Below are 13,485 nucleotides of genomic sequence, written 5' to 3' on the forward strand. Positions count from 1 at the left end.
AAACTATAAATTATTGCCTCGCCCAATTCAATCTCGCCTCTCCGACTTTGTCTCCCAACTGTCCAACTTGCGCTGACCCTCTAATGTCCTCATTTCTAATCCTGTCCATCCTCGTCACACCCAATGCAAATCTCAGCATCTTTAACTCTGCCACCTCCAGCTCTGTCTCCTGCTTTCTGGTCAGTGCCACCGTCACCAACCCATATAACATAGCTGGTCTCACTACCGTCCTGTAGACCTTCCCCTTCACTCTTGCTAATACCCATCTGTCACAAATTACTCCTGACACTCTTCTCCACCCATTCCACTCTGCCTGCACTGTCTTTTTCACCTCTCTTCCACAATCCCCATTACTCTGTACTGTTGATCCCAAGTATTTAAACTCATCCACCTTCATCAACTCTACTCCCTGCATCCTCACCATTCCACTGACCTCCCTCTCATTTACACACATGTATTCTGTCTTGTTCCTACAGACCTTCATTCCTGTCCTCTCTAGAGCATATCTTCACCTCTCCAGGGTCTCCTCAACCTGCTCCCTACTCGCTACAGATCACAATGTCATCAGCAAACATCATAGTCCACGGGGACTCCTGTCTGATCTCGTCTGTCAACCTGTCCATCACCACTGCAAATAAGAAAGGGCTCAGAGACAATCCCAGATGTAATCCCACCTCCGTCATTCTTACCACAGACCTCACCACTGTCACACTTCCCTTGTACATATCCTGTACAACTCTTACGTACTTCTCTTCCACTCCCAACTTCCTCATGCAATACCACAGCTCCTCTCAAGGCACCCTGTCATATGCTTTCTCCAGGTCCATAAAGACGCAATGCAACTCCTTCTGGCCTTCTCTAAACTTCTCCATTAACATCCTCTGAGTAAACATACTAAACCAAATTAATAAATAAAGAAGAGTAAGATAGTAAATTCAGAGAAGAAGCCTAATAGACAACATAATTGATGGTCTCACACACACACTCACAGGTTACATGAGCATCTTGACATGGAGGTAAACTGAGAGAAGGGTAATAAAGTCAAGTAGAGCTAAATGCCTTCCTGAACAGATGAGTTTTGAGTTGTTTTTTAAAAGAATTCATGGAGTCAGCTGACCTGATTAATTTCGGTAGGTCATTCCAGAGTGTGGGTGCTATACAGCTGAAGGCCCTGTCACCCATGAAGTGTAGATTAGTGTGAGGCACAACAAGATTACCAGAATCAGAGGACCTTAGTGGGCGGGCAGGAACATAGTGATGGAGAAGGTCACTGATGTAATTTGGCGTGAGGTTATTTAAGGCTTTGTAGGTTATTAGTAGGATTTTATATTTGATTCTGTAAGACACAGGGAGCCAGTGAAGGTGAAGCAGGATGGGTGTGATGTGCTCGCTTCTGCTGGTCCGTGTAAGGACTCTTACAGCCGAGTTTTGAATAAGCTGGAACTGTGATAGAAGATTAGACAGAAGGGAATTACAATAATCGATGCAGGATGTGATAAAAGCATGGACGAGTTTCTCAGTGTTAGTAAAGGAGAGGAGGGAGCGGGATATGTTACGGAGGTGAAAGAAAGAATGTTTCTTAATGTGATTTATGTGGGTGGAATTAGAAAAGGAGGAATCAAAAATGACACCAAGATTTTTTACAGTAGAGGCAGGTCTGATGAGATCACTGCCAAGATGGACTGGGAAGGAGCTCATTTTATGAAGTTGCAATTAAGTCCCAATTTGCAGGAGTTCAGTTTTGTTGCAGTTTAATTTTAAAGAGTTCTGCTCCATCCAGGTTTTAATTTCACTGAGGCAAGTTGTGAGCTGAGAAAGCTCTGATGAAGTTCCACTTTTAACATTGAAATAGAGTTGAGTATCATCTGTATAAAAATGATAAGCGGTGAGCAGACTGGCACAAAATGTCTGCCATTTCGTTATTCAGGTGGATGCTGCACATTTGTGGTGGTTGAAGTGGCTCCCCACTCACTATGTAAAGCACTTTGAATAGTGAGAAAAGCACTATAAGAATGTAAAGAATTATTAATATTAATACTTGTATATGTATTGGGTGGAACACAGCCTGTTTTGGAGCACTGCTTGTTTTAATAAAGGCACTGTTATACTTTGCACGCATGTGTCCTTAATGAACATCACATCCCGGTCATGTTTTTGACGATTCCAGGTAGAGGTGGCTGTTGGAGCCAACCCGGGCCGTCACAGTATCTATGAAAGTAAATATATAGTAATTAAAAAAGATACAAAATAAATAATGAATTGGCTGCTGTGATGCCCTCTGTGTGGTGTTTGCATGTTCTTCTTGTGCCCTTCTTCTTCTTCTTTCAGCTGCTCCCGTTAGGGGTTGCCACAGCGGATCATCTTCTTCCATATCTTCTTGTGCTCATAAAGGTATCTAAAGACTTCAGTCTCCCTGCTCAATCCAAAAACAATGATGTCAATTTGCCTGACCACTCTGCACAAGCTTTATTTGAGTAAGTGTGCCCTGTGATGGACTGGCATCACGTCCTGTGTTTGATCTTATCTTACGCATGCAGCCGTGTGAGAAACTTAAGTGATGAATGAATAATAAACTAAAAATGAGCCATTACAATGAACCTTCAATAAGAGGAACACACTAAGCTTAAAAAGAGAAATAGACAAATGACACATACTGTATGTGATGGCATCAAAAAAGTCATTCCATTAATGAAGCAAACACCAGGCAAAATGTTATATAAAACTGCCAGTTCTCAAAGTTTGAAGTCATAACTTGTTTATCTTTTTGTTAATTTCTGCCTGCAGAAAATAAAAGTTTTGGCCAGGCTGGAAAGAGCACTGTGCTTACTGGCAAGTTGCAGTCGCCTCCACCTTAATCAGCTTGTGTCTCACACTGATGAGACTGTCATCCCCGGGCCGAATGCGCGCACGTGTCTGCATGTGGCTCACGGTCATCCGCACTCGGCTAGGCCGGCCAGGAAGGCTATTTTTAAAGCCGCTGTGATCTTTTTTAATTGACCCCGTGTGACCTGCGTGCTTTGTTTTGACTGCTGGGTGTGCTGATGACGTGTCTGGAAGGCTATCTCCAAGCCAACACAGTTTCCTGGCATTGTCTGGTGCTCAAAGTGGGAGCGTGTTGCTCTTTTTCGGCACTTGTAGTCTGGCTGAGTGTTTTAATGATCTGTGGTCGGGAGCAGAGATATGCGGAGTTAAATGGAGCGTGAAGGCTTTTGCCCACTGCCAGATTCTGGCCGATTACAGCATGAACTCAGTCAATTGAAAATCAGTCAGTTATTTTTGAAATTCTCTGACTCTGTCTCTCATCCAATTTATAATACTGAAAACTGTTCATACTTTGTGGTACAATTTATAGCACTACCACCTCAGAGCTATAAGGGAGCTGAGAAATCACTGTCTGTGTGGAGGAGACACATTCAGTCTTCATCATCTTCATCTTCATCTTCTTCGGGTTGATGTTACTAATCAGCCTTCTCTATACAGTACAGCTTTGTCCTGCACCTCCTTCCCAGTCAAACTCTTTCTTTTATTTCATCCCCCCACCTGTGTTTTAGCCCACCTCTCCTTCTCTTCCCCTGTACTTCCATTTGCATCACTCTTTTGCCCACATATTCATTGTCTTTCCTCAGCACACATCCATACCATTTCAGCCTACTTTCCTGGGCTTTCTTAGTTTCTGTATCTCTCCCACTTTTGTTGTACCTCTATTTGTCTCATTTCTTCTTCTGCCCGTTTTTTGTAACGCCACACACCGCTCTCCACATTCTCGTTTCTGTTACCTCCAACGACTCCTCCCGGGTTCCCTTTACTGCCCATGTCTCACCTCCATACATCATTGCTGGTCTAACCACTGTCCTAAAAACATTAACTTTGACCGTCACCTTCATTTTCCGATGGCACAAATCTCCCGATGCCTTCTTCCAATTGTTCCATCCACATTGCACTCTGCATCATATTCTCCATCTTTGACTTTGCGTTGCTCATGGAGTCCCGAATGAAGCACATGACCTGCATTGTGAGGGAGCGTCAGTTACAACACTAAAGCCATGTGGCACTATTACCTGAGGATGATCCGGCTCACAGGATTCTCATTGTTGTGGACCTGAGTGGCTGGACCAGGCCAAGGGGACACCCACGTAACACCTGGCAGCGGCAGATAAAGTGTCATTTCCGGAAGGTGGGACTGGGACCACGTGTCTGCCTTGGAGGGTTGCCAACCAGGATCCGGAGCTGTGTTTCATCGTGTGGTGGGTGCAGCAATGCGCTGTACCAGTGCATGCTCCCCAACCTGACCTGACCTGATATTCCAGTGTATTAGAAAGACTTGCCTAGTAGCATCTTAAACATCCTTTGGCTTTCGGTAACATCAAATCTAATTTAATTTTGGTTTTCACACAATGAAATTCTTATTGCAATTTTGACCAACTATTTTTTTGGAACATTGTACCTCTGATCGTGTGGTGGGCTGTTTCATCGTCAACACGCTGAACCGGTGCATGCTCCCCTAACCTGACCTGACTCTTTTCAGTAGCCAACTTCTGAATCCTGAACATCATTAAACCTCAGATATTCTGTCTTCTTTCTGTTTATCTTCAGCCTTCCATCATTCAAAGTTCTTCCTCATTCTTCCAATTTCCTCTCCATTTCCTCCTTTGTGGTGTTACACAACACAATGTTATCAGCAAAGAGCATTCACCAGGGGGATTAGTCTTTTATCCTACGAGTCAACACATTGATAACCAGATCAAAGAGGTAAGGACTTAAAGAAGATCCCTGGTGCAGACCTCCTCTAACCAGGATCTTGTCTGTTAACCCAGAGTCCTCACTCCCTCATGCATATCCTGGACAATCCTCACACACTCGTCTGGTACTCCTTTATCTCTCATCCACCCTCCTGACCTCGTGACATGGCACTCTACCATAAGGCCTTCTCCAGATCAATAATCACCTTAAACAAACCTTTCTGTTTTTCTTGATGATCCTCTATGAACTGTCCAAATCCAAAGACCGGTTCAGTTGTTCCTCTCCCTGATATAAAACCAAACTGCTCATCCACTATGGTGGTCTCCTCCTTAACTCTTCTCACTGTAACCCTTTCCCAAATTGTCTGTCCACATCTCTGTGTGTTTTTATCTCCTGGTATTCAAGTCCTCTTTCCACACCTCAGACCTTGGGTGTGTGTTACGTCGACTGGTTACCCTCGAATGACTCCGAGTTATGTGCGTGAGTGTGATTTACATTGAATTGTTGTCTCATCCATGTTTTGTTCCTGCTTTGGATCCACAGATAGAAAACAAAGCCCTGGCTCCTCCTGACTTTGAAATTTAAAAAGTTAGATTAAAAGCATTAGTGTATCTTTCATGGTTCCCACTAATCATCATTTGCTTTCTAAAAATACTTTGAAAGAATCTTGCAACCGTTAAAAAATAAATCAGGAGAAATTAGCAGATAAGTGTGAGCCTGTGATGCATTGACATCCTTTTCAGGTGAATGTGAGTGAGGGTGTGCCTGGGTAATGTAGGGTAATGGCTTCCAATTCAGGGATGGGTTTTTATTTTGTGCCAATATGGAGTTCAGCCTCTGCAGCTCTGATTTGGAATACGTGGGTCTGGAAATGGGAGGAAAAGCAAAAGAGACAACCAAACTAGGTGGAAGGGCAGATGATGTAGAAAAGACACGGACAGCGTATAGGCTTAGGCAGATTTGTGGCTGGTGAAATTGAAAGCAAATACATGTAAAGTATAAGGAAAGAGAAATGTTTGATTTGAATACACAACGGGCGGTCCAAAATTTGAAAGTACCTCTTTATGAGAAGGTCCTGGGGGTCGTGGTGGACTCACCGGTGTAGTGGGTTATATATCATGAGGTGTGGGGTCCAGGTCATGTTAAGCTTAAGTTTTATAACACGCTGGTCAGGTCCCACCTGGAGTACTGTGTTTAGTTTTGGTTTCCATATTACAAAAAAACACAGAGCAGCCCCAGAAAAAGAGCAGAGAATAGCAACTAGGCTGACCCCGCGAATTGGAGGTATGACCTATGAGGAGACATTGAAGGAGCTGAACCTTTTCACACGAGGGAAGTCAAGGGGACACAGTCAAAGTGTTAAAAAATTATAAATGGAATCGGTACAGTACACCCCAGTTGGTATTTGAAAGTAAATTCTGTGACAAGGGAGAGATTTCGCACAAAGGTTAAAAAGTTTTTCTTCATGCAAAGAACCGTAGACCGGTGGAGAGTAGGTCTGAAGGGATATTTAAATCTCGACTTGATGGGTGATCGGGGTGGGCAGCGTCGGTCCTGGTGGGCCACAGTGGCTCCAGGTTTTTGTTCCCACCCAGTTTCTTAACGAGAGGTCAGTGATTGCTGCTGAAGCACTTGTTACTCAAGTGACATTTTGGTGGTCCCGCTTGTTAAGGTTCCCCACCCTTAATTGCTTATTTCAGTCTTATACAAGTTTTTAATGGCTCCTTATTAGGAATGACAAAGGAGCCAGCAGTTCTCCATCTAACTTATTTCCATTTACACCTGTGGTGGGTTCATCATGCACTATTTGGTTCAATAAAACACATGAAAGACAGAAAAACTATCCATTTTAGGCTTCAAATCAAGCCTTAAAATTAAATAAAGTCTGAGATTGGTGTCTAATTAAGCAAGTGGGTTTGAAAGAAAAGCTGCAGCCACTGTGGCCCTCCAGGACCAACACTGCCCAACCCTGATGTAGACGAATAGGACGGAAGAGCGTGTTGGGCTGAACGGCCTGTTCTTGTCACAGAGTTCCAAACAATAAGATGGTAAACATATCTTTTGGGTAAGAATTCAACAGAAAAAAAAAATAAAACGGGAATGTCGCTTGAACTGTAAACTGAGGATAATGATAGTTTGTTTAGAAAATGATGGCTGGACATGTCTTATTTCACTACTTTGTCCATCTTGCCTGAAGAAGGGGCCTGCGTTGCTTCGAAAGCTTGCACACTGTAATCAATTTAGTTACCCTATAAAAGGGGTCATTTTGCTTGACTTCTCACGACATCCACTTCCTCAGAAATATAAATGAATCATATAGTATTAACTAGCTGTCCCCTGCTGCTCCGCACATGTAGTAGTGAAACAGGACAAACTTTAAAAATCAATAAAAAAAAATGTAATTCTGGCTAAGCAGAAGGTAGGTACGCCCGTACCGTCAAACGTTGGCACCGTATTTGATTGTGTTCAGGTCTGACGGGAGAGCGTCCCCCACATGGGGAGAAGAGCACATGGCCGTGACAACTCTGCCAATCACCAGGGCCCTCCTGCCTTCCCCACTCCTGAGGTCCCACTTCCCCCTCCCCTCTGCCTGCAACCTCTGTCTAGGATTTGCATGAATAAATCGGTACCACAAGTGAACTATGATACTAGAAGTCGCCACATCACCCGGAATGTTCATGCAAATTATAGAAAAAAAAAAACCCTATCTAAATCCGTTAAACAGTTCACTCATGAAAAGCGGACAGACATACAGACAGAAGTTGGATTGTATATATTATAAGAAAGGCGCTATATAGCGCCCGACCCGACACAGACTTGACACGGGAGGCACGTATAAAATAAAAAGATTTATTTTTCTTCAGCTGGAGGGCACGTCTTCCCTGTGAACCCTCCAGCCACAACAAAAATCTGAGGTGGCGCAGTGGTAGCGCTGCTGCTTTGCAGTAAGGAGATTGTGGGTTTGCTTCCCGGTTCCTCCCTGTGTGGATAGCGCTTTGAGTACTGAGAAAAGTGCTATATAAATGTAATGAATTATTATTATTTAACACAGTCCCAAGCACTAAACACTGAATCACCACACTCCTCTCTCTTTCACCACCACTCCTCCACAGCTTTGTCCTCCTTCCACCCGACTCTGGCCGCTGAGTGGTGGTCGCTGGCTCCCTTTTATTGGGTACCCGGAAGTGCTCCAGGTGTTTGATTGCCGACATCCGGCTGTACTTCTGGGTAAGGCGAAACCAGTGCCCAAAAGGGACTAGCGCAGCACCCCTTGGCGGCGCCTGTGGAACCCCACAGGTGGAGTGGTGGCTCTGAGGCTAGGGATCTGCACTGGCAATCAGAAGGTTGCCAGTTCGAATCCCGTAAATGCCAATAGGGACTCTGCTCTGTTGGGCCCTTGAGCAAGGCCCTTATCCTGCAATTGCTGAGCGCTTTGAGTAGTGAGAAAAGTGCTATATAAATGCAAAGAATTATTATTATTACAAAACTCCAACCCCTATGAAGCCCTGGGGGAGTCTGAGGCACCACTGTAACCCAGGGAAGCTGCCATCTAGTGTCCAGGGAGAGATACTGAGCTTCCCACCCTTGTCCCCCTGGCAGATGTGCTGAAGGGGTGTCCTTGCCATCCGTCACAATATATAATAGCTGTCCCCAACGGATCAGCCCGCGTAGTAGTGAAACAGGACAAATTTTAAAAATCAATAAACTAAAAGGTATCGCTAGCTAAGCGGAGGCAGGATACCCTCCAAAATGCAGAGGTAGACCGACTCCCCACATTTGATGTCACGCTTCCCCCTCCCCTCGGCCCGCAGTCTCTCTCTCGGATTAGCATGAATATATCATTCCTGCAAGTGAACTATGATTCTTAGTGCGTTGAGAGAAATTGCAAAATCAACCGGAATGTTCAAGCAAATTCTAGAAAAAAACCCGATCTAAATCCGTTAAGTAGTTCTCTCGTTCGCTAGCTAAACGAAGGTAAGATACGCCCCAAGGCTGGCGTGTGAGTGAGGAGGGCCCTGCCCCACTCCCCTCGGTTCGCCGCCTCTCTCTCAGATTCGCGCAGATAAATCGGTACCGCAAGCGAACCATGATACTTAGCGTGATGAGAGAAGTCGCAAAATCAACCGGAATGTTCAAGCAAATTATGGAAAAAAAACTCAATCTAATTCTGTTAAGTAGTTCTCTCGTGAAAAGCAGACAGAGATAAAGACAGACAGACAGATGTTGGTTTATATATATATATATATATATATATATATATATATATATATATATATATATATTTGCAGCTGGCGATCCACGAAGGGAGAAAAAAGAATCACGTATCATAAAATAGTTTTTATTCCTGAGCTTTCAACCCCTATCAGGGGTCTTCATCAGAGGATAATGCTTAGACTTACAAGAATCAAAGGCAATATATAGTAATACATTAAGGGGGGGGGGGAGGTGACTAAGTCCGTATGATCGGGGGGGTGGGGGGGGGTTTGTATAGTTTATTTATTATGTACATGTTCTTCTTAAATTGGCATATGCTGGATTTATGTCCAAGTGTCTGTTGATGGTGTTTTCATCTGATAGCCAAGACTCGGCCAACTCTCTGGCACTTTTAGTACTGGCCTTAACTTGTAAGTCTAAGTATTATCCTCTGATGAAGACCCCTGATAGGGGTTGAAAGCTCAGGAATAAAAACTATTTTATGATACGTGATTCTTTTTTCTCCCTTCGTGGATCGCCAGCTGCAAATATGCAAACCGTATCACAGACCTTCTCTTCCATATATATATATATATATATATATCCATCCATCCATCCATTATCCAACCACAGGGTCACGGGGGTCTGCTGGAGCCAATCCCAGCCAACACAGGGCACAAGGCAGGAACCAATCCTGGGCAGGGTGCCAACCCACCGCAGCATATATATATATATATATATATATATATATATATATATATATATATATATATATTATTGCATGGCCCCTTTTAAACTGAGCTCAATGGCAAAGAACTTTACATTTCTATTTGTATCGCCACCGTGAATACGGAAGAACAGCACACATGAACAATTTGATCTCTAATACTGGAAGAAGTTCTTGCACTACAGTTAGGTAGTCCATGTGTGCTTAGACAGTATAATATAACATGCATAAAAGGAATGACATAAACACAAAAAAGAAGGGTTTGGGCAACAGGGGGATGACCCTGTTTAATGTCCACCGATTTGGAGATAGTTACAAAAATGAATAAGTTCATCAGTCTCACACATTTCATCAGCTCTCCAAAGAGTTCCTCGTGGTTCTGGAGTGGTTGATCCAACATGGTGATAATTTCCTACAGGCAGGTGAATTTAGCAGTGAGGTGGCAGCGAAAGACCTGATGGGACAATTAGTCCTGGCGAAACTGACGTCATGGAGCTTCTGGATCATGCTCCTCCATTTCTAAAGCAAACGGTTAGTGTGAGTGTCACCTCCAAATCCTTCCCCAAAATGTTAGACGGCCTGTTCCCCGTGTGAGCTTGCATGTTTAACATGTGACATTTTAACACTCTCTAGAGGCTACCCCAGGAGGCTTGGGTACAAAGTAGGGACCAGTCCTGGAACAGAGTGCCGTTCTATCTCAGGACAAGCACATAAATACACACACAGTCTCTTAGGGTGGTCAGTTTAAAATCATATATAGTCTTCTCAAACTCATTTCATCCAATTTAAGGTCTTGTTGGGCCACTGAGTGCAAGGCAGGAGGCAGTTATGGACCGGGTGTTAATCCACAGGGCCTACTCACATGCACATCCATAAATCCACGGCCAATTTAGAGTTAGGCAGCAGGTCTTTGAGGAGTTAGAATGAAAGGCAGGCCATGCCAGTGAAAACACACACACACAGACACACGGAGGCAGAAGGTGTAAACTGGACAAGAATCGGATGCAAGATCTGAATGAAGCCCACTGAATTTGTAAAGATGCAGTGCTATTTATTCATGCCACTCAATGTAACAATATGTGCTCACATATTCCTACAAAGTTACAACCCAGGGGGAATGTGTGGCATCCAAGCACATAATTTACAGCTCACTGTCTCCTAGCTGTGTGCCTTCCAGATCGTGAAGAGCAGGGGTATGAGCCGCACTTACTTTATGGCCCATTAGTGCCCATTCAACTGGCATGAAGCAGACATCTCAGAGAGGGAGTCTGTCGTTCCACATACAGTAACCGGGCATCTCCTGAAGCACCACGCCCTCTCTCACAATACGTGCGTTTCTCTCCATTTGATTTCCAGTGCATTGTGGCCGCAGATAGCAGGACACACATTCTGGACACGGCATAAAGAGGGAGCTTTATAAATAGAAGCACTGGAGCCGAATCAAAATTCCCTTTGTCTTTGAAACAATGTTTGGTGATTTTTTTTAAATAGAACTAAGAAAGTCCCACGGAGCAGTTTTCCTGCAGCTGCACATGGGCGTTTTTTTCTTTTTTTTTTGGGGGGGGGGGGGCGCCGCGGGTTTAGGGTTGGACAATGATTGGTGGTGGAGTAGGGATATGGTGTGGTTACCAGGAAAAAGAATGGTGAGAACCACAGGGCAGCGGAAGCAAAAGCTACAGATGAAGAGAAACGAAGGGTGTTGAGGTGCGGAGTTGGGGGAAATATTCAGTATTATTTATTCGATAAAGGACTGGACACCCTGTGAGCCACTTCCAGCGCAACAGACCACGCGCTGCGTGTCAGCATCCCACCCAGCTGAACGTGTGAAAGAGGAGCATGCAGTATGATCTAGTGGCTTGGGTACAAAGTCTGAAATGACACAGGTGCCAATTTATGCTTCATGGAGCCAACGAGTCACTTAAGCTGCCTGTGCTCCAACTTTTATAAAAATGGATAATTATCCAAATGCTGTGAGATGTCCCATGTGAAGATATTAACCAGATGATGAAAATCTTAGCACATCAGTAGGTGACACTACCTACATGCAGTGCCCTCCGGACTCCAAGGGGTAGAAGCAACTTGAGGTATCTTATGAAGCCATGAAATGCACCTGATGATTCACAAATACTTGTGATGCCAACTGTCCCAAATTTTATTGTGCCCTGAAATGGGGGGACCATATAGAAAAAGAGTTGTGTAACCAAAATGGCAAATCCCCTTAAATGAAAGTCTGCAATGTGCACTTTAAACACGTCTGAATTGTTTGGTTTGTCGTTTTAAATTATAGAGCAGCTGGGGAAATCAATGAAAAATGGGACTTTGTCCCAAACATTATGGAGGGCACCGTGAGTCCTACCATAAGAGATTTCTTTATGTATTTTAAGCATATAGCAGTAAATACATGAAATCTACAAACCCTCATCATTGTACTGTATGTGCATACGTATACATAAATGGAAGGCAGCTCTGTTAGGTCGTCCAGTCCAACACAGGCCACAAGCTCATGCCATCCGATGCACACTTGAGTCAGAGATTTACTGCTTATATGTACAATAATATATATTTAACCTCACAAAGTAAAATCTGTGCATGTGTGCCTATATGTTTTTCTTCTTTTGCATTAATGTTGCATTTATTTTCTCTTAATCATGCAGACGAAGACTCGGAGGCTGAAACCCACCACAACTTATCTTTTAACAATACACAGAGTTCAAACTCCAGCTTGGCCAGGATGACACGCAGCCTTGGTAAGAAGAAAAGTCTTGAAAACTTTGGCACGCGTTCTCTTGGCTTTACTTTTGTATCTTGCATCAAAAGTGCATTTTGTATTATATCCTTATCTGTTCTCATTTGTATGTGATTTGGTATTAATTTTTGGATAACAAAAGGAGAAATTGGAGACATTGTACATATGCTGAATATATGCTACTGCCATATCTATACTAATAAAAGGCAAAGCCCTCACTCACTCACTCACTCACTCACTCACTCACTCACTCACTCACTCACTCACTCACTCACTCACTCACTCACTCACTCACTCACTCACTCACTCACTCATCACTAATTCTCCAACTTCCCGTGTAGGTGGAAGGCTGAAATTTGGCAGGATCATTCCTTACAGCTTACTTACAAAAGTTAGGCAGGTTTCATTTCGAAATTCAAAGCGTAACGGTCATAACTGGAACCTCTTTTTTGTCCATATACTCTAATGGACTGCAGCTCGCTGGCTGTGGGAGGCGGGGTTGCGTATCGCGTCATCACACCTCCCACGTAATCACGTGAACTGACTGTGAACGCAGTACGTAGAAAACAAGGAAGAGCCCCAAAGAGCGCTGAAGAAAACATTCATTACACAATTGAGAAGGCAGCGAAACAATAAGAAGCGAGCGAGTGACGCATACAAGCATATTCATAAGTGCAGCTAAGGCGGAAACAAAGCACGGTGTAAACCGTAAGTTTAAATTAAGTTTGGCAAGATTGCTTTTCTCCTGTACAACTATACGTTGCATTCTCAACAGTAAGCTTGCACGACTTGGTCATATTACAACCGGAGTGCTGAACTGACAACGTGGTATACAAAGAGAACTATAACAATCGTAATAAACGAACAATAAACCACTACAGAACCGCTAAGCAAGGAGAAAGGACGGCCTTATATGGCGTTCGTTTATAAAACAGCGGACAGGCTGTGTGAAGGCAACTTCACAAAAAAACAGATCCTTAACAAATTGTTATTGGTATATTTTCCCTCAATTTAAAAAGGTTTTCTTTTCTTCTTAATTAAAATATAAAAGCAATACTTCACCGCTGCGAAGCCCCTC

At 43.6% G+C, this 13,485-nt stretch overlaps 1 protein-coding gene across 2 annotated transcripts in view; it reads left to right on the top strand.

The window, feature by feature from the left end:
* The window catches only part of LOC114661903 (uncharacterized), an 80,865-nt gene that overhangs the window by 53,371 nt on the left and 14,009 nt on the right, over positions 1-13,485 (top strand). For both annotated transcript variants that reach the window (XM_028815133.2, XM_028815134.2), the window contains one exon: positions 12,316-12,408. In XM_028815133.2, the coding sequence (XP_028670966.1) occupies positions 12,316-12,408 (93 nt within the window). The remainder of the gene's footprint in view (positions 1-12,315; positions 12,409-13,485) is intronic.

The sequence above is a fragment of the Erpetoichthys calabaricus genome, chromosome 12 (genome assembly GCF_900747795.2).
Source record: "Erpetoichthys calabaricus chromosome 12, fErpCal1.3, whole genome shotgun sequence".
NCBI lineage: Eukaryota > Metazoa > Chordata > Cladistia > Polypteriformes > Polypteridae > Erpetoichthys > Erpetoichthys calabaricus.